The following is a 22,969-nucleotide window of genomic DNA, read 5'->3' as shown; positions in this document are numbered from 1 at the left end:
CTCCAAACACCCCACTGTATGACATGTAAGTACTCTGCTTCACACTGCAGTTTCACTTTGACCCCCTCCAAACACCCCACTGTATGACCTGTAAGTGCTCTGCTTCACACTGCAGTTTCACTTTGACCCCCTCCAAACACCCCACTGTATGACTTGTAAGTGCTCTGCTTCACACTGCAGTTTCATTTTGACCCCCTCCAAACACCCCACTGTATGACCTGTACGTGCTCTGCTTCACACTGTAGTTTCACTTTGACCCCCTCCAAACACCCCACTGTATGACATGTAAGTGCTCTGCTTCACACTGCAGCTTCACTTTGACCCCCTCCAAACACCCCACTGTATGACCTGTACGTGCTCTGCTTCACACTGTAGTTTCACTTTGACCCCCTCCAAACACCCCACTGTATGACATGTAAGTGCTCTGCTTCACACTGCAGCTTCACTTTGACCCCCTCCAAACACCCCACTGTATGACCTGTACGTGCTCTGCTTCACACTGTAGTTTCACTTTGACCCCCTCCAAACACCCCACTGTATGACATGTAAGTGCTCTGCTTCACACTGCAGTTTCACTTTGACCCCCTCCAAACACCCCACTGTATGACGTGTAAGTGCTCTGCTTCACACTGCAGTTTCACTTTGACCCCCTCCAAACACCCCACTGTATGACATGTAAGTGCTCTGCTTCACACTGCAGCTTCACTTTGACCCCCTCCAAACACCCCACTGTATGACCTGTAAGTGCTCTGGTTCACACTGCAGTTTCACTTTGACCCCCTCCAAACACCCCACTGTATGACCTGTAAGTGCTCTGCTTCACACTGCAGTTTCACATTGACCCCCTCCAAACACCCCACTGTATGACATGTAAGTGCTCTGCTTCACACTGCAGTTTCACTTTGACCCCCTCCAAACACCCCACTGTATGACCTGTAAGTGCTCTGCTTCACACTGCAGTTTCACTTTGACCCCCTCCAAACACCCCACTGTATGACCTGTAAGTGCTCTGCTTCACACTGCAGCTTCACTTTGACCCCCTCCAAACACCCCACTGTATGACCTGTAAGTGCTCTGCTTCACACTGCAGTTTCACTTTGACCCCCTCCAAACACCCAACTGTGTGACATGTAAGTGCTCTGCTTCACACTGCAGTTTCACTTTGACCCCCTCCAAACACCCCACTGTATGACATGTAAGTGCTCTGCTTCACACTGCAGTTTCACATTGACCCCCTCCAAACACCCCACTGTATGACATGTAAGTGCTCTGCTTCACACTGCAGTTTCACATTGACCCCCTCCAAACACCCCACTGTATGACCTGTAAGTGCTCTGCTTCACACTGCAGTTTCACATTGACCCCCTCCAAACACCCCACTGTATGACCTGTAAGTGCTCTGGTTCACACTGCAGTTTCACATTGACCCCCTCCAAACACCCCACTGTATGACCTGTAAGTGCTCTGCTTCACACTGCAGTTTCACTTTGACCCCCTCCAAACACCCCACTGTATGACCTGTAAGTGCTCTGCTTCACACTGCAGTTTCACTTTGACCCCCTCCAAACACCCCACTGTATGACATGTAAGTGCTCTGCTTCACACTGCAGTTTCACTTTGACCCCCTCCAAACACCCCACTGTATGACATGTAAGTGCTCTGCTTCACACTGCAGTTTCACTTTGACCCCCTCCAAACACCCCACTGTATGACCTGTAAGTGCTCTGCTTCACACTGCAGTTTCACTTTGACCCCCTCCAAACACCCCACTGTATGACATGTAAGTGCTCTGCTTCACACTGCAGTTTCACTTTGACCCCCTCCAAACACCCCACTGTATGACCTGTAAGTGCTCTGCTTCACACTGCAGTTTCACATTGACCCCCTCCAAACACCCCACTGTATGACCTGTAAGTGCTCTGCTTCACACTGCAGTTTCACTTTGACCCCCTCCAAACACCCCACTGTATGACATGTAAGTGCTCTGCTTCACACTGCAGTTTCACTTTGACCCCCTCCAAACACCCCACTGTATGACATGTAAGTGCTCTGCTTCACACTGCAGTTTCACATTGACCCCCTCCAAACACCCCACTGTATGACCTGTAAGTGCTCTGCTTCACACTGCAGTTTCACTTTGACCCCCTCCAAACACCCCACTGTATGACCTGTAAGTGCTCTGCTTCACACTGCAGTTTCACTTTGACCCCCTCCAAACACCCCACTGTATGACCTGTAAGTGCTCTGCTTCACACTGCAGAGTGTAATCTCAGCCATCTCAACTGATGTCCCGGCCATTGGACTCATACACTGATCCCCTTACCCACCTCAGCTGGGTCTGCTGCAGCACACTGTTCCACGCTGGGCTTTATAGTTGTGTGTAATGTGACAATAACGCAACTCAAGTCAGATTCAATTCAAAAACTTTAATGCATCGTATAACAAGAGTTATAAGAAATTGTACATTATGTTGATCAAACAAAAATATGTGCTTTAATTTAACTATTTACATCTTTACAAATGAACACATCCAAGATAAATATTAACAGGCCTGAGACGGTCATATCATAAGCCTACAGCAGAGCCATGATGCCATAACAGACAGCATAGTTTATGTCACGTTGAACCGTCTGACTCTCTGTGTAAGTCACAGCCTGGCAGAGCACAGCCAATCACCATTCATTACATCACCTGGCGTACCACTTATGGTGCAACAGGAATAATAAGATGATGGTCTATTTCCTGAATGCTGAGGAATATGGAGATGATGTTGGGTAGTCATGGAGATGTCATGGTCTATTTGATGGAGCGCGATGGGACAAGGACATCCCGGCAGGCCAAACCCTCCCCTAACCCGGACGACTCTGGGACAATTTTTCGCCACCCCATGTGTCTCCCGGTCGCGACAGAGCCTGGACTCGAACCCAGAATCTCTAGTGGCACAGCGCCTTAGACCACTGCGCCACTCGGGAGGCCCAAGAACTTGATCTTAACTGACTAGTTAAACAAAGATAAAGAAAGAAAATGAAAAAAATACTTAATGCTGAGGAATATGGAGACGATGTTGGCTCAATCATGGATGTGGGCAGTCATGTCTTTTTGTATACAATGTGGGTTTATCGTGTAGGTCCTCCTTAAAACAGCACGACAAGCTGAAAGTGAAAACCCACACTACAATCAAAGGTCATAGGTCATAGTAACAGAGAGAGTAGCACGATGACATGTCAGAAAAAACTGCCATTCTGTATGTGTAAACATTCCAATCCAGTAGCTAGGTTTCCATCCAATTTGCGACAGATTTTCATGTGAATATTCATCAATCTGCATTAAATAATATATGCATTTTCCCAGCAGAGACGTTTCCATCAGTCTGTGCGTGATGACGTAGTGCACATAAAAATAAAGTTTGTGGTTAAATTCCCATGTAGCGAATGAAAAATACAAGTTCAATGGGTTTCCATCGCATTTTCAACTGTACTGATGGTTTTGTCATCAACTGTTGCGTTCTCTAGCAAATGTGCCCACCCTGGTCTTGACACGTGCTCTCTAAAAAATTTATTTTTTCATGCATCAGGTCATTCATCCGCATGAAATGGTTGGATGGAAACCTGGTCTGTGTGAAGATAACAACATATTTGGAAGATCCATATCCCCACTGATGGAGGCCCAAAATGGCTACTGTAGGACGCACCAGAAACAGCAAAATGGCACCCTATTCCCTATATAGTACACTACTTTAGACCAGAGCCCTATTCCCTATATAGTGCACTACTTTAGACCAGAGCCCTATGGGGCATTTGGGAAGCAGCAGCCCATAAATAAAGAAAATAGGAACACAAGGCTTTATCATTGGGTTTTTTACAGAAATGTTTGGTGATCGACTAGGAATGCCTTGATCGACCAGTTGGTGACCACTGCTCTACACCAACATCCACACACAAGAAACTAAATTAAGTCAGAAAAGGTGCTGAATGAAATAGGTCAGCTCTATATGAAAACAGTGGCTTCAAGTAAAGTTGTTGAGTTGTGATATGATGCAATTTGAGGCCTCTGGTAGGATGTTTTAGTCCAAACTTCCTTGTTGTGGTCCAATCAGGGCCAGGTGCTTGGTGTGACCTGCCGGGACGTGACCTCAGCGCAGCGCTCTAGACTGACGTTCAGCTCTGCCAACTGGGTCCCCCCCACACACAGCTTCTCCCTGTGAACACACACACAGGTCAGAACTAGAACACACAAACACAGGCCTGATCCAAAACACACACAGGTCAGAACTAGAACACACAAACACAGGCCTGATCCAAAACACACACAGGTCAGAACTAGAACACACAAACACAGGCCTGATCCAAAACACACACAGATCAGACAAAGAAAGAGAAAAAGAAAGAAAGGGGACAAGGGAGAGAAGAGAGAGAGAATAGAAGAGAGAGAGAGAGAGAGAGGGGGAATAGAAGAGAGAGAGAGGGGGAATAGAAGAGAGAGAGAGGGAGAATAGAAGAGAGAGAGAGAGGGAGAATAGAAGAGAGAGAGAGAGGGAGAATAGAAGAGAGAGAGAGAGGGAGAATAGAAGAGAGAGAGAGAGGGAGAATAGAAGAGAGAGAGAGAGGGAGAATAGAAGAGAGAGAGGGAATAGAAGAGAGAGAGAGAGGGAGAATAGAAGAGAGAGAGAGGGAATAGAAGAGAGAGAGAGAGGGAGAATAGAAGAGAGAGAGAGGGAATAGAAGAGAGAGGGGGGAATAGAAGAGAGAGAGAGGGAATAGAAGAGAGAGAGAGAGGGGGAAAAGAAGAGAGGGGGAATAGAAGAGAGAGAGAGGGGGAATAGAAGAGAGAGAGAGAGGGAATAGAAGAGAGAGAGAGAGAGGGAATAGAAGAGAGAGAGAATATAAGAGAGAGGGAATAGAAGAGAATAGAGGAGAGAGAATAGAGCAGAGAGAGAGAGACTAGAAAACAAAGCCAAAAGTCTTCTCATGCTTTGTTGATTTCGAAAAAGCTTTTGACTCAATTTGGCCTGAGGGTCTGCTATACAAATTGATTGAAAGTGGTTTTGGAGGAAAAACATTCAACATTATAAAATCCAGGTACACAAACAACAAATGTGCGGTTAAAATTGGCAAAAAACACACATTTCTTTCCACAGGGTCATGGGGTAATAAAGGGATGCAGCTTGAGCCCCACCCTCTTCAACATACATATCAACTAATTGGCGAGGGCACTGGAAGTCTGCAGCACCCAGCCTCACCCTACTAGAATCCGAAGTCAATTTGCTGATGATCTGGTGCTTCTGTCCCCAACCAAGGTGGGCGTACAGCAGCACCTAGATCTTCTGCACAGATTCTGTCAGACCTGGGCCCCTTAAGTGAATCTCAGTAAGACAAAAATAATGGTGTTCCAAAAAAGGTCCAGTTGCCCGGACCACAAATACAATTTCCACACCGTTGCCCTAGAGCACACAAAAAACGATACATACCTCGGCTGAGAATGATCTGACAGACAAGGCAAGAAGGGCCTTCTACGCCATCAAAGGAAACAAAATTCGGCATACCACTTAGGATCTGGCTAAAAATTGTTGAATCAGTTATAGAACCCATTGCCCTTTATGGTTGTGAGGTCTGGGGTCCGCTCACCAACCAAGAATTCACAAAATGGAACAAACACCAAATTGAGACTCTGCATGCAGAATTCTGCAAAAATATCCCCGGTGTACAACGTAAAACACCAAATAATGCATGCAGAGCAGAATTAGGCCGATACCCGCTAATTATCAAAATCTAGAAAAGAGCCGTTAAATTCTACAACCAACTAAAAGAAAGCGATTCCCAAACCTTCCATAACAAAGCCATCACCTACAGAGAGATGAACCTGGAGAAGAGTCCCCTAAGCAAGCTGGTCCTGGGGCTCTGTTCACAAACACAAACAGACCTCACAGAGCCCCAGGACAGCAACACAATTAGACCCAACCAAATCATGAGAAAACAAAAAGATAATTATTTCCAATGTGTCAAGTAATTAACAAAAAAACTGAGCAAACTAGAATGCTATTTGGCCCTAAACAGAGAGTACACAGTGGCAGAATACCTGACCACTGTGACTGACCCAAACTTAAGTAAAGCTTTGACTATGTACAGACTCAGTGAGCATAGCCTTGCTATTGAGAGGCCACCAAAGGCAGACCTGGCTCTCAAGAGAAGACAGGCTATGTGCACACTGCCCACAAAATGAAGTGGAAACTGAGCTGCACTTCCTAACCTCCTGCCAAATGTATGACCATATTAGAGACACATATTTCCCTTTTTGATAAACTCCCATATCTATTGGGTGAAATACCACAGTGTGCCGTCACAGTAGCAAGATGTGTGACATGTTGCCACAAGAAAAGGGAAACGAGTGAAGAACAAACACCATTGTAAATACAACCCATATTTATATATTTTCCCCCCCTTTGTACTTTTGTATTTGCACATCTTTACAACACTGTATATACACATATGACATTTGAAATGTCTTTATTCCTTTGGAACTTCTGTGAGTGTAATGTTTACTGTTCATTTTGTTATTGTTTATTTCACTTTTGTTTATTATCTAGTTCACTTGCTTCGGCAATGTAAACATATGTTTCCCATGCCAATAAAGCCATTAAATTGAATTGAAGGACACAGAGGGAATAGAGTATCCAGAGAGAGAGAAGAGGAGATAGAGAGGAAAGAGAGCGAGAGAGAGAGAGAATAGGAGAGAGAGAATGGAGGAGATAGAGAGGAAAGAGAGAGCGAGAGAGAGAGAGAATAGGAGAGAGAGAGAGAGTGAGGGAGAAAGAGAGCAATGCCACTATCCAGAATGTGTCCCTTTCTGTGAAATTAATGGAGTAGTCCAGTGACTCCTGCCCCAAGGCACAGTAGAACACAATGGAGTAGTCCAGTGACTCCTGCCCCAAGGCACAGTAGAACACAATGGAGTAGTCCAGTGACTCCTGCCCCAAGGCACAGTAGAACACAATGGAGTAGTCCAGTGACTCCTGCCCCAAGGCACAGTAGAACACAATGGAGTAGTCCAGTGACTCCTGCCCCAAGGCACAGTAGAACACAACGGAGTAGTCCAGTGACTCCTGCCCCAAGGCACAGTAGAACACAATGGAGTAGTCCAGTGACTCCTGCCCCAAGGCACAGTAGAACACAATGGAGTAGTCCAGTGACTCCTGCCCCAAGGCACAGTAGAACACAATGGAGTAGTCCAGTGACTCCTGCCCCAAGGCACAGTAGAACACAATGGAGTAGTCCAGTGACTCCTGCCCCAAGGCACAGTAGAACACAATGGAGTAGTCCAGTGACTCCTGCCCCAAGGCACAGTAGAACACAATGGAGTAGTCCAGTGACTCCTGCCCCAAGGCACAGTAGAACACAATGGAGTAGTCCAGTGACTCCTGCCCCAAGGCACAGTAGAACACAACGGGAGACTGTGCCCTCCTCAAATGGCTGAGCGAGTGAGCGCACGCACACACACACAGAGAACATTTAGAACACCACAATGTGACCCAAAAACACATGACTGTTCTCCATGGGGTTACCTCATTTCACACTTGTGGTTTTGTCAGCATTTGACCAGCCCAGTGTCTTACTGTGATGTTGTTCTCTTCAGATGAGAGTATTGGTGTGACTTGTACACAGCACGTCTCTAACTGCAGGACTAATGGAATCCATGTGCACATGCACACAAAGTGGCACTCTATATCGTCTCCCATTAGAGACACTGAGGACGCTTGTTGCTCGTTTGTTTCCTCCTCTCTCTTTGTTCCCATCGGGACGTTACATAACAGGGAAAGAAAGAGAGGAATCTGCTGAACGTACCCCTCCCTCCCTCATCTGTGCTGTGGTGTTTATGTAACCATAGAGAGATGGCAGGTTTCAGTACGGACCGATGGCTCTGCCCTCCTTTCTAAGCTACTCTCACGTGGCACTGGGCTGCCTGTCACATCAGATGTGGATTCACACTTCAGTTAGTCTGAAACACCTCTCTGTCTCTGTGTCTCTCAGGGATGTATGGAGGTACGGAGAGGAGATGTTTGAAGAGTACACAGTAAAAAGTGTTGAACAACGTCTATTTTTATCGTGAGAAAGGTCACCTCAGCTGGATTTTTAGGCATGAAAGGCATGTCACAATTGACACATTTTTCTAATATTTTTCATAAACATATTTGATGATTATCTGTGCTCCTCTCATTTTAATTCCAGTACTTGAATTTCAGAGTGCCAAATTCAAGTACTTTAAGCACCTCAAGTACCTTGTGTAATCCCTGTAATGTTTCAGAGGTATTTGTAAGTCTTCTGTGGACATGAATCAGCCAAGCCCCCATGTTTTTAGTTTTAATCAAACAAATGGTCTGACTCCAACTGTAATCATCAGCAGAACAGGAACACAGCAGAAATCTATTAATAATAATAGCATCATTTGTGTCAATGTTATGAGGCAGTATAGTAATGATTTAGTGGTAGTTCAGTAATGATTTCCTTTTCTTTGAGTGCTCTGTTCACAACCCTTACTGGTTATTATGGAAACAGTGTCATAACCTTGAAAATACAGGAGAAGGAGTTCAGAAATGAGTTATTTTTCCATTCAGCAGGTGGGAAAATGACCTTTGCTTTGGAATTGAGGACAAGTACTACTGGTTTATATGTTAATAAGAAACTGCACCATACTCATTTACATTGTACACAAATGCCCTCTAAAAAGGTCACTTATAAAACAAACGGAATGGAACTGAATTGCATCACAAAGGATGGTAGAACTCTTGACTCGGAAGTGCAGTTATTTTCCCCTCTGAAATCTTGACAGCTCACCCTCAGCTGGAGGCTGTCTGGCTGGGCAACACACACGACACACCGCACCGCACCCTCCGGTGTTTCTGTCTGTGTGACTGACTGAGCTGTTGATCTCTAACGTGTGTGTTGATGACATAACCTCCGTGTAGCCAGCGGTGGCTGGTGACTGACTGTGATAAGGCGGCACTGTTTAAGGTTGTGTCTGAGGGAATTAATTATGTATGTAAGAGAACAGAGAGACAGATTAAACACTATGCCGGAAAACACACAGAGGCACACACACACACACACACAGAGGCAAACGCACACACACGATAAATGCTAACTGTGTGTGGACAGTGAACAAGGTGAGATGAAGGGTAGTGGTGGAAGGTCTAGTCAGGCGTGTGACGTCACCTAATCCCCTGCCAGACGGCGCTCCCCTCTGTGTTAGTAAAGCCACTGACCCTACAGCACGATGACAGCCCTACTGGGCCATGACAACCACAACCACACACACACCTTTCCCCATGACTGACGTGTGTGTAGACAAGGCTCTGAAGACCGAATGAATGTGTGTGGAGTGGACATGGGACAGAGTGTGTGTGTGTGTGTGTGTGTGTCTGAGTTTGTGTGTAACATATGTATAACAAGACAGACTGTGTGTATGGAAAGGTGACCGACAGGCTGATATGTCAGGGAGGTTGATGACTGACTTCCCGGAGAGCTGTTTTTCATACAGACAGAGCCTTCAGAAAGTAGTCACACCATTTGACTTTTTCCACATTTGGTTGTTACAGACTGATTTTAAAATAGAATGACATTTCTTTGTCACTGGCCTACAAACAATAATACCCCATAACGTTAAATATTTTTTTTTACAAAAGGTTCCCAAATTAATAAAAAATTAGTCAATAAGTATTCAACCCCTTTGTTATGGCAAACCTAAATAAGTTCAGGGGTACAAATTTGCTTAACAAGTCACGTAATACGTTGCATGGACTCATTTTTTAAATGAGTTGCATGGACTCATTTTTTAAATGACTACCTCATCTCTGTACCCCACACATACACATAATTATAAGGTCCCGTAGTCGAGCAGTGAATTTCAAACCCAGATTCAACCACACAGACCAGGGAAGTTTTTCAATGCCTCACAAATAAAGGCAACTATTGGTAGATGGGTAAAAGTAAAAAATAAAGCAGACATTGAATATTCCTTTGAGCATGGTGAAGTTATTAACTACACTTTGGATGGTGTATCAGTACACCCAGTCACTACAAAGATACAGGCGCTGTTCCTAACTCAGTTGCCGAAGAGGAAGGAAACCGCTCAGGGATTTCACGATGAGGCCAATGGTGATTTTAAAACAGTTACAGAGTTTAATGGCTGTGATAGGAGAAAACTGAGGATGGATCAACAACATTGTAGTTACTCCACAATACAAAACTAATTGACAGAGTGAAAAGATGACTATACAGAAGAAAAAAATGCATCCAGGCACGAAAGTAATACTGCAAAAAATGTGGCAAAGCAATTCACTTTTTGTCCTGAATACAAAGTGCTGTATTTGACTTGCCCCAAACATATTACTGAGTACCACTCTCCATATTTTCAAGCATAGTGGTGGCTGCATCATGTTATGGGTATGCTTGTAATCGTTAAGGACTGGGGAGTTTCTCAGGATAAAAATGGAACGGAGCTAAGCACAGGCAAAATCCTAGAAGAAAACTTGGTTCAGTCTGCTTTCCACAAGACACTGGGAGAAGAATTCAGTTTTGACTTAAATCTATCTGAAAATCTACAGCAAGACCTGAACATGGTTGTCTAGCAATGATCAACAACTAATTTGACAGAGCTTGAAGAATAAAAATAAAAAAATGGACAAATGAACAACCCAGGCATGGAAAGCTCTTGGAGACCCTGCATTTCATTTTCAATTGATTTGCAAAAATGTCTAAAAACATGTTTTCACTATGTCATTATGGGGTATTGTGTGTAGAATAATTTTGAATTCAGGCTTTAACACAACATAATGTGGAATAAGTGAAGGGGTATGAATACTTTCTGAAGGCACTATATGTAATGTGTGCATACCAAATAGAAACTTGCTAACACCCACTCTGATCTAAAACAGAAAATACACTACATGACCAAAAGTATGTGGACACCTGCTCGTCAAACCAAAATCATGGGCATTAACATGGAGTTGGTCCCCCCTTTACTGCTATAATAGCCTCCACTCTTCTGGGAAGACTTTCCACTGTTGGAACATTGCTGCGGGGACTTCCATTCAGCCACATTCAGCCACAAGAACATTAGAGAGTCGGGCACTGATGTTGGGCGATTAGGCCTGGGTCGCAGTCGGCATACCAATTCATCCCAAAGGTGTTCGATGGGGTTGAGGTCAGGCCGCTGTGCAGGCCAGTCAAGTTCTTCCACACCAATCTCGACAAAGCATTTCTGTATGGACCTTGCTTTGTGCACAGGGCATTGTCATGCTGAAACAGGAAAGGGCCTTCCCCAAACTGTTGCCACAAAGTTGGAAGCACAGAATCATCTAGAATGTCATTGTATGCTGTATCTCTAGGATTTCCCTTCACTTGAACTAAGGGACCTAGCCCGAACCATGAAAAACAGCCCCAGACCTCTTCCACCAAACTTTACAGTTGGCACTATGCATTGGGGCAGGTAGCGTTGTCCTGGCATCCACCAAACGCAGATTCGTCTGTCGAATTGCCAGATGGTGAAGTGTGATTCCTCACTCCAGAGAAATTGTTTTCACTGCTCCAGAGTCCAATGGCGGTGAGCTTTACACCACTCCAACCAACGCTTGGCATTGCACATGGTGATCTTAGGCTTGTGTGCGGCTGCTCAGCCATGGAAACCCATGTCATGAAGCTCCCGACAAACATTGAGAGCTGGCGTTATTGAGCTGACGTTGCGTCCAGAGGCAGTATGGAACGCGGTAGTGAGTGTTGCAATCGAGGAGAGACAATTTTTACACGCAACACACTTCAGCACTCGGCGGTCCCGTTCTGTGAGCTTGTGTGGGCTACCACTACACGGCTGAGCCGTTGTTGCTCCTAAATGTTTACACTTCACAATAACAGCACTTACAGTTGACCGAGGCAGCTCTAGAAGGTTAGAAATTTGGACGAACTGACTTGTTGGAAAGGTGGAATCCTATAACGATGCCACGTTGAAAGTCACTGAGCTCTTCAGTGCGGCCATTCCACTGCCAATGTTTGTCTGTGGAGATTGCATGGCTGTGTGCTGGATTCTACACACCTGTCAGCAATGGGTGTGGCTGAAATAGCCAAATGCACATATTTATGTATATATAGTGTATATGCATGACCAGATTTGCATGCACTTACAAAAAAAATCCCCTCTATTCTAACCAATATGGTGATGCATCTAAAAACAGACCAAGAATCTACAAATACAATACAATAACCTTATAGATTTATTTGACCATTTAAAAACACAATACAACCACACGTGGATAATGTATTTAAAGTTATCGAGTATGACACAAAAACGTTTGGTAACGTATTTGACTGTTCAAGTGCACAGTCCCCATTAGCAGACACCAATGGCGACAGCTAGTCTTACTGGGAATCCCCATTAGCAGACACCAATGGCGACAGCTAGTCTTACTGGGGATCCCCATTAGCAGACACCAATGGAGACAGCTAGTCTTACTGGGAATCCCCATTAGCAGACACCAATGGCGACAGCTAGTCTTACTGGGGATCCCCATTAGCAGACACCAATGGAGACAGCTAGTCTTACTGGGGGCCGACACATAACAAAAAATACATTACAAACAAAATACTTTACAATTTACATACACACAATACATGTTAATGTTGTTAAATGTATCTATCAGTTACATATACATGCCAGTAAATTAACATAAAAAGTAGGTCACATGGGGGAGAGGTGTTGTGCAGTGAAGTGTTGCTTTATTTGTTTTTTTAAAACCAGGTTTGCTTTTCACTTGCTATATATATATGAGATGGAAGGGAGTTCCATACAATCATGGCTCTGTATAATACTGTACATTTCCTTGAATTTGTTCTGGACCTGGGGACTGTGAAAAGACCCCTGGTGGCATGTCTTGTGGTAAGTGTGTGTGTCAGTGCTGTAGAAATTGACTATGTAAACAATTTGGAGTTTCCAACACAAAAAATAAATGTAAAAAATAAGTGATTTAGTCAATCTAGTATTGATATTAGCCCTCTGGCTACAATGAAGAGCAAAATGTACCGCTCTGTCCTGGGCCAGCTGCAGCTTAACTAGTCCCTTCTTTGCAGCACTTGACCATATGACTGGACAATAATCAAGATAAAATAAAACTAGAGCCTGTAGGACTTGCTTTGTGGAGCATGGTGTCAAAAAAGCAGAGCATGTCTTTATCACAGACAGACTTCTCCTCATCTTTACAACCATTGAATCTATATGTTTTGACCAGGACAGTTTACAATCTAAGGTAACACCAAGTAACTTAGTCTCATCAACGTGTTCAACAGCCACACTATTCATTACCATATTCAGCTGATGTCTAGAATTTAGGTAATGATTTGTACCAAATACAATACTCTTAGTTTTAGAAATGTTTAGGACCAGCTTATTACTGGCCACCCATTCTAAAAACTGACTGCAACCCTTTGTTTGTTTAGGGTTGCAGTGATTTCTCTAGCTGTGGTTGCTGATGCGTATATGCTTGAATCATCAGCATACATGGACACACAGGCTTTGTCTAATGCCAGTGGAAAGGTCATTGGTAAAAATAGAGAAGTGTAGAGGACCAAGAGAGCTGCCCTGCTGTACACCACCCTTTACATGTTTAACAGAGAAGCTTCCATTAAAAGAAAACCCTGTGTTCTATTAAATAGATGGCTCTGAATCCACGATACGGCTGAGGTTAAAAAACCATAACACATACGTTTTTTCAACAATAGGTTATGGTCAACAATATCAAAGGCTGCACTGGCAGTACAGCTCCCGTAATCTTTCAACCAATCATCTGTTATTTATGACAATGCAGTACATGTTGAGTGCCCTTCTCTATAAGCATGCTGAAAGACTGTTGTTAACATTGTATTTAGTCAAACACGTTTTTTTCCAGCAGCTTGCTAAGAGCTGATAAGGTTGGCTGAAAGGTTGGCTGTTAGATTCAAGTAATAGTGGTTTATGGCTGTTTATTCATCCACCTGAAATTGCTAATAACCCATCCGCATGATTATATGTGGTAAAAATGAAAATCTGAGGCCCGCACTAACCCGCAAATATAGATTTTTTTGTTGTTGCCTAATTGAGATATGTTTCTGCTTATAATTGCCAACATTTTGGTAGGCTATTTCTCAGTCAACTTGTCCATAATTAGATGTCATAAGATGCTGCCCTAGAAGACTGAATAAACCCTCGCTCGACAGAATAGTCATAGAATGCTTTAATCTAGTTGACATCAGTAAAGTTCTCTGTCATCTTCCGCAGAGCAAAGATGTTTCGGGACTGGGGAGAAAATACAATAACGCAACACCCCCCCAAAAAAATCCAAACGACATCAGTTCGACCGGTTGTTAGGAAAAAGAAAGCTGTGAAAATGAACCAACATGTTTTTTGTTAAGATTTCAGTTTGGCTTCAATGCATATTTTATGTGGTTGAAATACTAATCAACTTTTATGATGAAGAAGCACCTCTACAGATGGTATCTAACTGAGCATTGCATTCTCTCAAAATACAGAAATAAATAAATCATATTTCTCCACTCCTGTTCTCAAGTCCAAATGTTGCCTACATTTGGTGTATCATTTTACTGCAAGAAAATCTTCATTCTGCAGGAGTTATTATTAAGGCCTACCATCAGTGTCCAGATTTCAGTTTCCATTTAACCCTTCTAAACAGTAGGCTACAGTTCCCTTGACATGCCATAGGCCTATTCGAAGTCCCGTCTTGTGAATGTCGAATTTGTATAGCTCCTCACAAATAACATATCATCCTCTTTTACCACTTCACCAAATCTTTCCAATCATTACTTTTCTGGCCCTTCTATTTTCAACCCTCCCTTTGCAGCTTTAAAAAAAAAAGTTTTATTTTTTTGACTCTTGAACAGCTAATCAAAGGGCTACCCAGACCTCTTTTACGCTGCTGCTACTCACTGTTGATAATCTATGCATAGTCACTTTAACTCTACCTACATGGACATAGAGTTGAAGTCGGAAGTTAACATACACTTAGGTTGGAGTCATTAAAACTAGTTTTTCAACCACTCCACAAATTTCTTGTTAACAAACTATACCACCCTGCATCCCACTGCTGGCTTGCTTCTGAAGCTAAGCAGGGTTGGTCCTGGTCAGTCCCTGGATGGGAGACCAGATGCTGCTGGAAGTGGTGTTTGAGGGCCAGTAGGAGGCACTCTTTCCTCTGGTCTAAAAAGAATGCCACAGGGCAGTGACACCGCCCTGTCTAGGGTGCCGCCTTTCGGATGGGACGTTAAATGGGTGTTCTGACTCTCTGAGGTCATTAAAGATCCCATGGCACTTATCGTAAGAGTAGGGGTGTTAACCCTGGTGTCCTGGCTAAATTCCCAATCTGGCCCTCAAACCATCACGGTCACCTAATAATCCCCAGTTTACAATTGGCTCATTCATCCCCCTCTCCCCTGTAACTATTCCCCAGGTCGTTGCTGTAAATGAGAACGTGTTCTCAATCAACTTACCTGGTAAAGGGGGCCTCCCGGGTGGCGCAGTGGTCTAGAGCACTGCATCGCAGTGCTATGCTGCGCCACCAGAGTCTGGGTTCGCGCCCAGGCTCTGTCGCAGCCGGCCGCGACCGGGAGGTCCGTGGGGCGACGCACAATTGGCTTAGCGTCGTCCGGGTTAGGGAGGGTTTGGCCGGTAGGGATATCCTTGTCTCATCGCGCTCCAGCGACTCCTGTGGCGGGCCGGGCGCAGTGCGCGCTAACCGGGGGGGCGGGTGCACGGTGTTTCCTCCGACACATTGGTGCGGCTGGCTTCCGGGTTGGAGGCGCGCTGTGTTAAGAAGCAGTGCGGCTAGGTTGGGTTGTGCTTCGGAGGACGCATGACTTTCGACCTTCGTCTCTCCCGAGCCCGTACGGGAGTTGTAGCGATGAGACAAGATAGTAATTACTAGCGATTGGATACCACGAAAAAATTGGGGAGAAAAGGGGATAAAATAAAAATAAAAAAAAATAAAAATAAAAAAACTTACCTGGTAAAATAACGGATAAATAAATAAAAAAATTTGGCAAGTCGGTTAGGACATCTATTGTGTGCAAGACAAGTAATTTTTCAAAAACTTGTTTACAGACATACACTAAGTTGACTGTGCCTTTAAACAGCTTGGAAAATTCCAGAAAATGTCATGGCTTTAGAAGCTTCTGATAGGCTAATTGACATCATTTGAGTTAATTGGAGGTGTACCTGCAGATGTATTTCAAGGCCTACCTTCAAACTCAGTGCCTCTTTGCTTGACATCATGGGAAAATCAAAAGAAATCAGCCAAGACCTCAGAAAACAAATTGTAGACCTCCACAAGTCTAGTTCATCCTTGGGAGCAATTTCCAAACGCCTGAAGGTAACACATTCATCTGTACAAACAATAGTACACAAGTATAAACACCATGGGACCACACAGCTGTCATACCACTCAGGAAGGAGACACATTCTGTCTCCTAGAGATGAACGTACTTTGGTGCGAAAAGTGCAAATCAATCCCAGAACAGCAGCAAAGGACCTTGTGAAGATTCTGGAGGAAACAGGTACAAAAGTATCTATATCCACAGTAAAACGAGTCCTATATCGACATAACCTGAAAGGCTGCTCAGCAACTAAGAAGCCACTGCTCCAAAACCTCCATAAAAAAAGCCAGACTACGATTTGCAACTGCACATGGGGAAGTTCGTACTTTTTGGAGAAATGTCCTCTGGTCTGATGAAACAAAAATATAACTTTTTGGCCATAATGACCATCGTTATGTTAGGAGGAAAAAGGGGGATGCTTGCAAGCCGAAGAACACCATCCCAACCGTTAAGCACTGGGTTGGCAGCATCATGTTGTGCGGGTGCTTTGCTGCAGGAGGGACTGGTGCACTTCACAAAATAGATGGCATCATGAGGGAGCAAAATTATGTGGATATATTGAAGCAACATCTCAAGACATCAGTCAGGAAGATAAAGCTTGGTCGCAAATGGGTCTTCCAAATGGACAATGACCCCAAGCATACTTCCAAATTTGTGGCAAAATGGCTTAAGGACAACAAAGTCAAGGTATTGAAGTGGCCACCACAAAGCCCTGGCCTCAATCCTATAGAAAATGTGTGGGCAGAACTGAAAAAGTGTGTGCAAACAAGGAGGCCTTCAAACCTGACTCAGTTACACCAGCTCTGTCAGGAGGAATGGGCCAAAATTCACCCAACTTATTGTGGGAAGCTTGTGGAAGGCTACCCAAAACATTTGACCCAAGTTAAACAATTGAAAGGAAATGCAACCAAATACTAATTGAGTGTATGTAAACTTCTGACCCACTGGGAATGTGATGAAAGAAATAAAAGCTGAAATAAAAGCTCTACTATTATTCTGACATTTCACATTATTAAAATAAAGTGGTGATCCTAACTGACCTAAGACAGGGAATTTCTACTAGGATTAAATGTCAGGAATTGTGAAAAACTGAGTTTAAATGTATTTGGCTAAGGTGTATGTAAACTTCTGACTTCAACTGTATTAGCTCAATTACCTCGACAAACCAGTGCCCCCGCACATTGACTCCGTACCGGTACCCCTGTATATAGCCTCGCTTGTTATTTGACTGCTGCTGTTTAATTATCTGTTACTTTTATTTTCTATTTTTTACTTAACACTTTTTTTTTCTTAACTTCTTAAAGCATTGTTGATTAAGGGATTGTAAGTAAGCATTTCACTGTAAGGTCTACACGGGTTGTATTCGGCGCATGTGACAAATACAAATTGATTTGTCTTGCGTTAAACTTCAACAATGTATTTTTGCCTCCGTGGATTGACGTTAACTTTTTCTGCCAGTTCCCAAAAGCATTATTTGGCAATTGGCTGTGTAGGCTATTTAGTGCCTTACAGTTAAGCCCTAAAGTTTAAGCTTATGCACAAATACCAGATAGTCTAAAATAATGAAAGAAAAACCTCATTGTAGCCTATATAAATTGCACAATAAATATACATTACCAGTCAAAAGCTTGGACACGTAATCATTCAAGGGTTTTTCTTTATTTGTAATATTTTCTACATTGTAGAATAATAGTGCAGCCATCAAAACTATGAAGTAACATATATGGAATCATGTAGTAACCAAACAAGTGTTAAACAAATCAAAATGTTTCATATTTCACATTCTTCAAAGTAACCACCCTTTGCCTTGATGACAGCTTTGCACACCCTTGGCATTCTCTCAACCAGCTTCATGAGGTAGTCATCTGGAATGAACAGGTGGGCTTTGTTAAAAGTTCATTTGTGGAATTTCTTTCCTTCTTAATGCATTTGAGCCAGTCAGTTGTGTTTTGACAAGGAAGGGGTGGTATACAGGAGATGGTCTCTTACCAAATAGGGCTAGGGCTAAGTTCACATTATGGCAAGAACAGCTCAAATAAGCAAGAGAAATGACAGTCCATCACGAAGGTAGTCACCTGGAATGCATTTCAGGGCTCTCCAGAGGGTGGTGCGGTCTGCACAACACATTACCGGGGGCAAACTGCCTGCCCTCCTACAGCACCCAATGTCACAGGAAGGCCAAAAAGATCATCAAGGACAACAACCACCCAAGCCACTGCCTGTCACCCCGCTATCATCCAGAAGGCGAGGTCAGTACAGGTGCATCAAAGCAGGGACCGAGAGACTGAAAAACAGCTTCTATCTCAAGGCCATCAGACTGTTAAACAGCCATCACTAGCACAGAGTGTCTGCAGCCTACATACACAGACTTAAAATCATTGGCCACTTTCATAAAAGGAACACTAGTCACTTTAATAATGTTTACATATCTGGCATTACTCATCTCATATGTATATATACTGTATTCTATACTATCTACTGTAGCTCAGTCTATGCCGCTCAGACATTGCCCGTCCATATATTTATATATTCTTAATTCCAATTCTTTACTTAGTGTGTATTAGGTATTTGTTGTAATATCTAAAAATGTCACTTGTTAGATATTGCTGCACTGTCAGAACTAGAAGCACAAGCATTTTGCTACACCCACAATAACATCTGCTAAACATGTGTGTGTGACAAATAAAATTTGATTTGAAGGTGTGCCTTGTTAAAAGTTAATTTGTGGAATGTCTTTCCTTCTTAATGCATTTGAGCCAATCAGTTGTGTTGTGACAAGGTAGGGGTGGTATACAGAAGATAGCCCTATTTGGTAAAATACCAAGTCCATATTATTGCAAAAAGAGCTCAAATAAGCAAAGAGAAACGACAGTCCATCATTACTTTAAGACATGAAGGTCAGTCAATCCGGAAATTTTAAGAACTTTGAACATTTCTTCAAGTGCAGTTGCGAAAACCCTCAAGCTCTTTGATGAAACTGTCTCTCACGAGGACTGCCACAGGAAAGGAAGACCCAGAGTTACCTCTGCTGCAGAGGATAAGTTCATTAGAGTCACTAGCCTCAGAAATTGCAGCCCAAATAAATACTTCAGAGTTCAAGTAATACACATCTCAACATCAACTGTTCAGAAGAGTCTGCGTGACTCAGGCCTTAAGGTCTCATTGCTGCAAAGAAACCACTATTAAAAAGGACACCAATAAGAAGAAGAGACTTGCTTGGGCCAAGAAACACAAGCCAAGAAACACAAGCAATGGACATTAGACAAGAGAAAATCTGTCGTTTGGTCTGATGAGTCCAACTTGTTAGATACTGCGCTTGAAGAAATGTTTGGTTCCAAACGCCGTGTCTGTGAACGGATGATCTCCGCATGTGTGGTTCCCAACGTGAAGCGTGGAGGTGGTGTGATGGTGCTTTGCTGGTGTCTATGTCTGATTTATTTAAAACTCAAGGCACACTTAACCAGCATGGCTACCACAGCATTCTGCAGCGATACGCCATCCCATCTGGTTTGCGCTTATTTATTTTCTTTTACCTTTATTTAACTAGGCAGGTCAGTTGACCCAACACACCTTCAGGCTGTGTAAGGGCTATGTGACCAAGAAGGATAGTGATGGAGTGCTGCATCAGATGACCTGGCCTCCACAATCACCTGACCTCAACCCAATTGAGATGGTTTGGGATAAGTTGGACCGCAGAGTGAAGGAAAAGCAGCCAACAAGTGCTCAGCATACATAGGAACTCCTTTAAGACTGTTGGAAAAACAATCCAGGTGAAGCTGGTTGAGAGAATGCCAAGAGTGTGAAAAGCTGTCATCAAGGCAAAGAGTGACTACTTTGAGGAATCTAAATCTACATGATTCCATATGCGTTATATCATAGTTGATGTCTTCACTATTATTCTACAATGTAGAAAATAGTAACAGTAACTGACTGGTACTGTACATTTATTGATATTTTAATCTATTGTTTCTGTTTATTCAACCCTCCCGTAACCCAACCGCCCTTCAGCCACACAACATTTAAAATGACCCTAAAACCGTCCACCCTGCAGATATAACCGTGAGGACTACGGGTTATGAGTCAACCCGTGCATCACTAACAAGTAAATGCCGCTTTGCCATTCTTGGGTAGCGGAATGACTTTGGCTTCCATCCAGGTCTGAGGACAAACACTTTCCTCTAGGCTCAGATTAGAGCAACACCTCCCCCATAAGCATTCCTGTCTCTTTTGTAGATGTTATATCCTTGTATTGCTATATCAAAGGAATTATCTAAATGAGTCTCAGAAATGGCTAATGTATTAATGTTGTTATCTGATGTTAGCAAGTTATTGATTTCATGAACCTTATTTCTAAGGCTACATATATATTAATGTGTTTTTTTTTGCCCTTTCCTGGGTAGCTCATCAGAGATAGCCATAATCCCATTTTACAGTCGTAAGAATTCCAGAAAAAGGGTTAGGGGGACGGTTTGGAATGGCTGGCACGGCGACTAGAATGGCTGGCATGGCAATCAGGGTTGTGATAGTTCCACTGGGAGGGAGGCGATTGTGATGTCACAATGAGGTGAAACTAGACTCCCAGCCCCATGCATCAGCTACCATCGAAAGAAATTATGAATAAAAATGATGACGACATAATGGGTAGACTGGCAGACATTTTGGGTGTACCCATGCCAGGAAGTTAAAGCAGGAAGCGTGCCCTTCAATCTGTGATGTGATTTGTTGAGTTAACTCAACTGACAAAACAAAAAATACATTACATTGCATGAGCCACATCAGTTAGCATCATTTGAATGAACATTCTACATTACCATGGCAACCCAGCATCAGTTGATAGAACATTCCAAAATACCATGGAAAGCCATTGGGAGTTCACCGGTCAATTTTCAGGGTTGGAGCTTCCAAGCCCGTTCAATTCATTCTTATTTCTAAATTGCATTCGGAAAGTATTCAGACCCCTTGACACATTTTGTTACGTTACAGCCTTATTCTAAAATTGATTCAATAGTTTTTTTATCCTCATCAATCTACACACAATACCCCATATATGGCAAAGCAAAAACAGGTTTGTAGAATTTCTTTGCCAATTTATAAAAAATGAAATAGATACCTTATTTACATAAGTATTCAGACCCTTTGTTATGAGACTCGAAATTGAGCTCAGGTGCATCCTGTTTCCATTGATCATCCTTGAGATGTTTATACAACTTGATTGAAGTCCACCTATGGACATTTCAATTGATTGGACATGATTTGGAAAGGCACACACCTGTCTATATAAGGTCCCACAGTTGACAGTGTGTCAGAGCAAAAACCAAGCCATGAGGTTGAAGGAATTGTCCGTAGAGCTCCAAGACAGGATTGTGTCGAGGCACAGATCTGGGGAAGGGTACCAAAACATTTCTGCAGCATTGAAGGTCCCAAGAACATCCATCACTCTTAAATCATTCACATCCATCATTCTTAAATGGAAGAAGTTTGGAACCACCTAGAGCTGGCCACTAGGCAAAACTGAGCAATCGGGGAAGAAGGGCCTTGGTCAGGGAGGTGACCAAGAACCCTATGGTCACTCTGACAGAGCTCCAGAGTTCCTCTGTGGAGATGGGAGAACCTTCCAGAAGGACAACCATCTGTGCAGCACTCCACCAATCAGACCTTTATGGTAGAGTGGCCAGACAGAATCCACTCCTCAGTAAAAGGTACAACATTTTTTTTTATTTAACCAGGTAAGCTAGTTGAGAACAAGTTCTCATTTACAACTGCGACCTGTCAGTCCGCATGGAGTTTGTCAAAAGGCCCCTAAAAAAGGACTCAGACCATGAGGAGCACGATTCTCTGGTCTGATGAAGCCAAGATTGAAATACTTGGTCTGAATGCCAAGCGTCACGTCTGGAGGAATCCTGGCACCATCCCTATGGTGAAGCATGGTGGTGGCAGCATCATGCTGTGGGTATGTTTTTCAGCGGCAGGGACTGGGAAACTAGTCAGGATCGAGGGAAAGATGAATGGAGCAAAGTACAGAGAGATCCTTAATGAAAACCTGCTCCAGAGCGCTCAGGACCTCAGACTGGGGCGAAGGTTCACCTTCCAACAGAACAACGACACTAAGCACACAGACAAGACAACGCAGGAGTGGCTTTGGGACAAGTCTCTGAATGTCCGTGAGTGGCCCAGCCAGAACCCGGACTTGAACTCCATCGAACATCTCTGGAGAGACCTGAAAATAGCTGTGCAGCGACACTCCCCATCCAACCTGACAAAGCTTGAGAGGATCTGCAGAGAAGAATGGGACAAACTCCCCAAATACAGGTCTGCCAAGCTTGTAGAGTCATCCCGAAGGAGACTCTAGGCTGTAATTACTGCCAAAAGTGCTTCAACAAAGTACTGAGTAAAGGGTCTGAATACTTATGTAAATAAGGTATGTTTTATTTTTTGTTATACATTTGCAAACATTGCTTTGTCATTATGGGTTATTGTGTGTGGATTAATGAGAAAAACCCCAATGTAATCCATTTTGGAATAGGGCTGTAACGTAACACAATGTGTAAAAAGTCAAGGGGTCTGAA

The 22,969-nt window shown here is 43.4% G+C and overlaps 1 protein-coding gene across 3 annotated transcripts in view; it reads right to left on the bottom strand.

Moving 5' to 3' along the window:
- Positions 1-2,411: 2,411 nt before the first annotated feature.
- swt1 (SWT1 RNA endoribonuclease homolog) overlaps positions 2,412-22,969 on the bottom strand; it is a 46,994-nt gene continuing 26,436 nt past the window's right edge. For all 3 annotated transcript variants that reach the window (XM_071346363.1, XM_071346362.1, XM_071346361.1), the window contains one exon: positions 2,412-4,198. In XM_071346363.1, coding sequence (XP_071202464.1) covers positions 4,093-4,198 — 106 coding nt within the window. In that variant the 3' untranslated portion in view covers positions 2,412-4,092. The remainder of the gene's footprint in view (positions 4,199-22,969) is intronic.

This window comes from Salvelinus alpinus, chromosome 16 (assembly GCF_045679555.1).
Source record: "Salvelinus alpinus chromosome 16, SLU_Salpinus.1, whole genome shotgun sequence".
Taxonomy (NCBI): Eukaryota; Metazoa; Chordata; class Actinopteri; order Salmoniformes; family Salmonidae; genus Salvelinus; species Salvelinus alpinus.
Note: the sequence above shows the minus strand (reverse complement) of the source record. Positions and strands in the feature narration are given on the sequence as shown.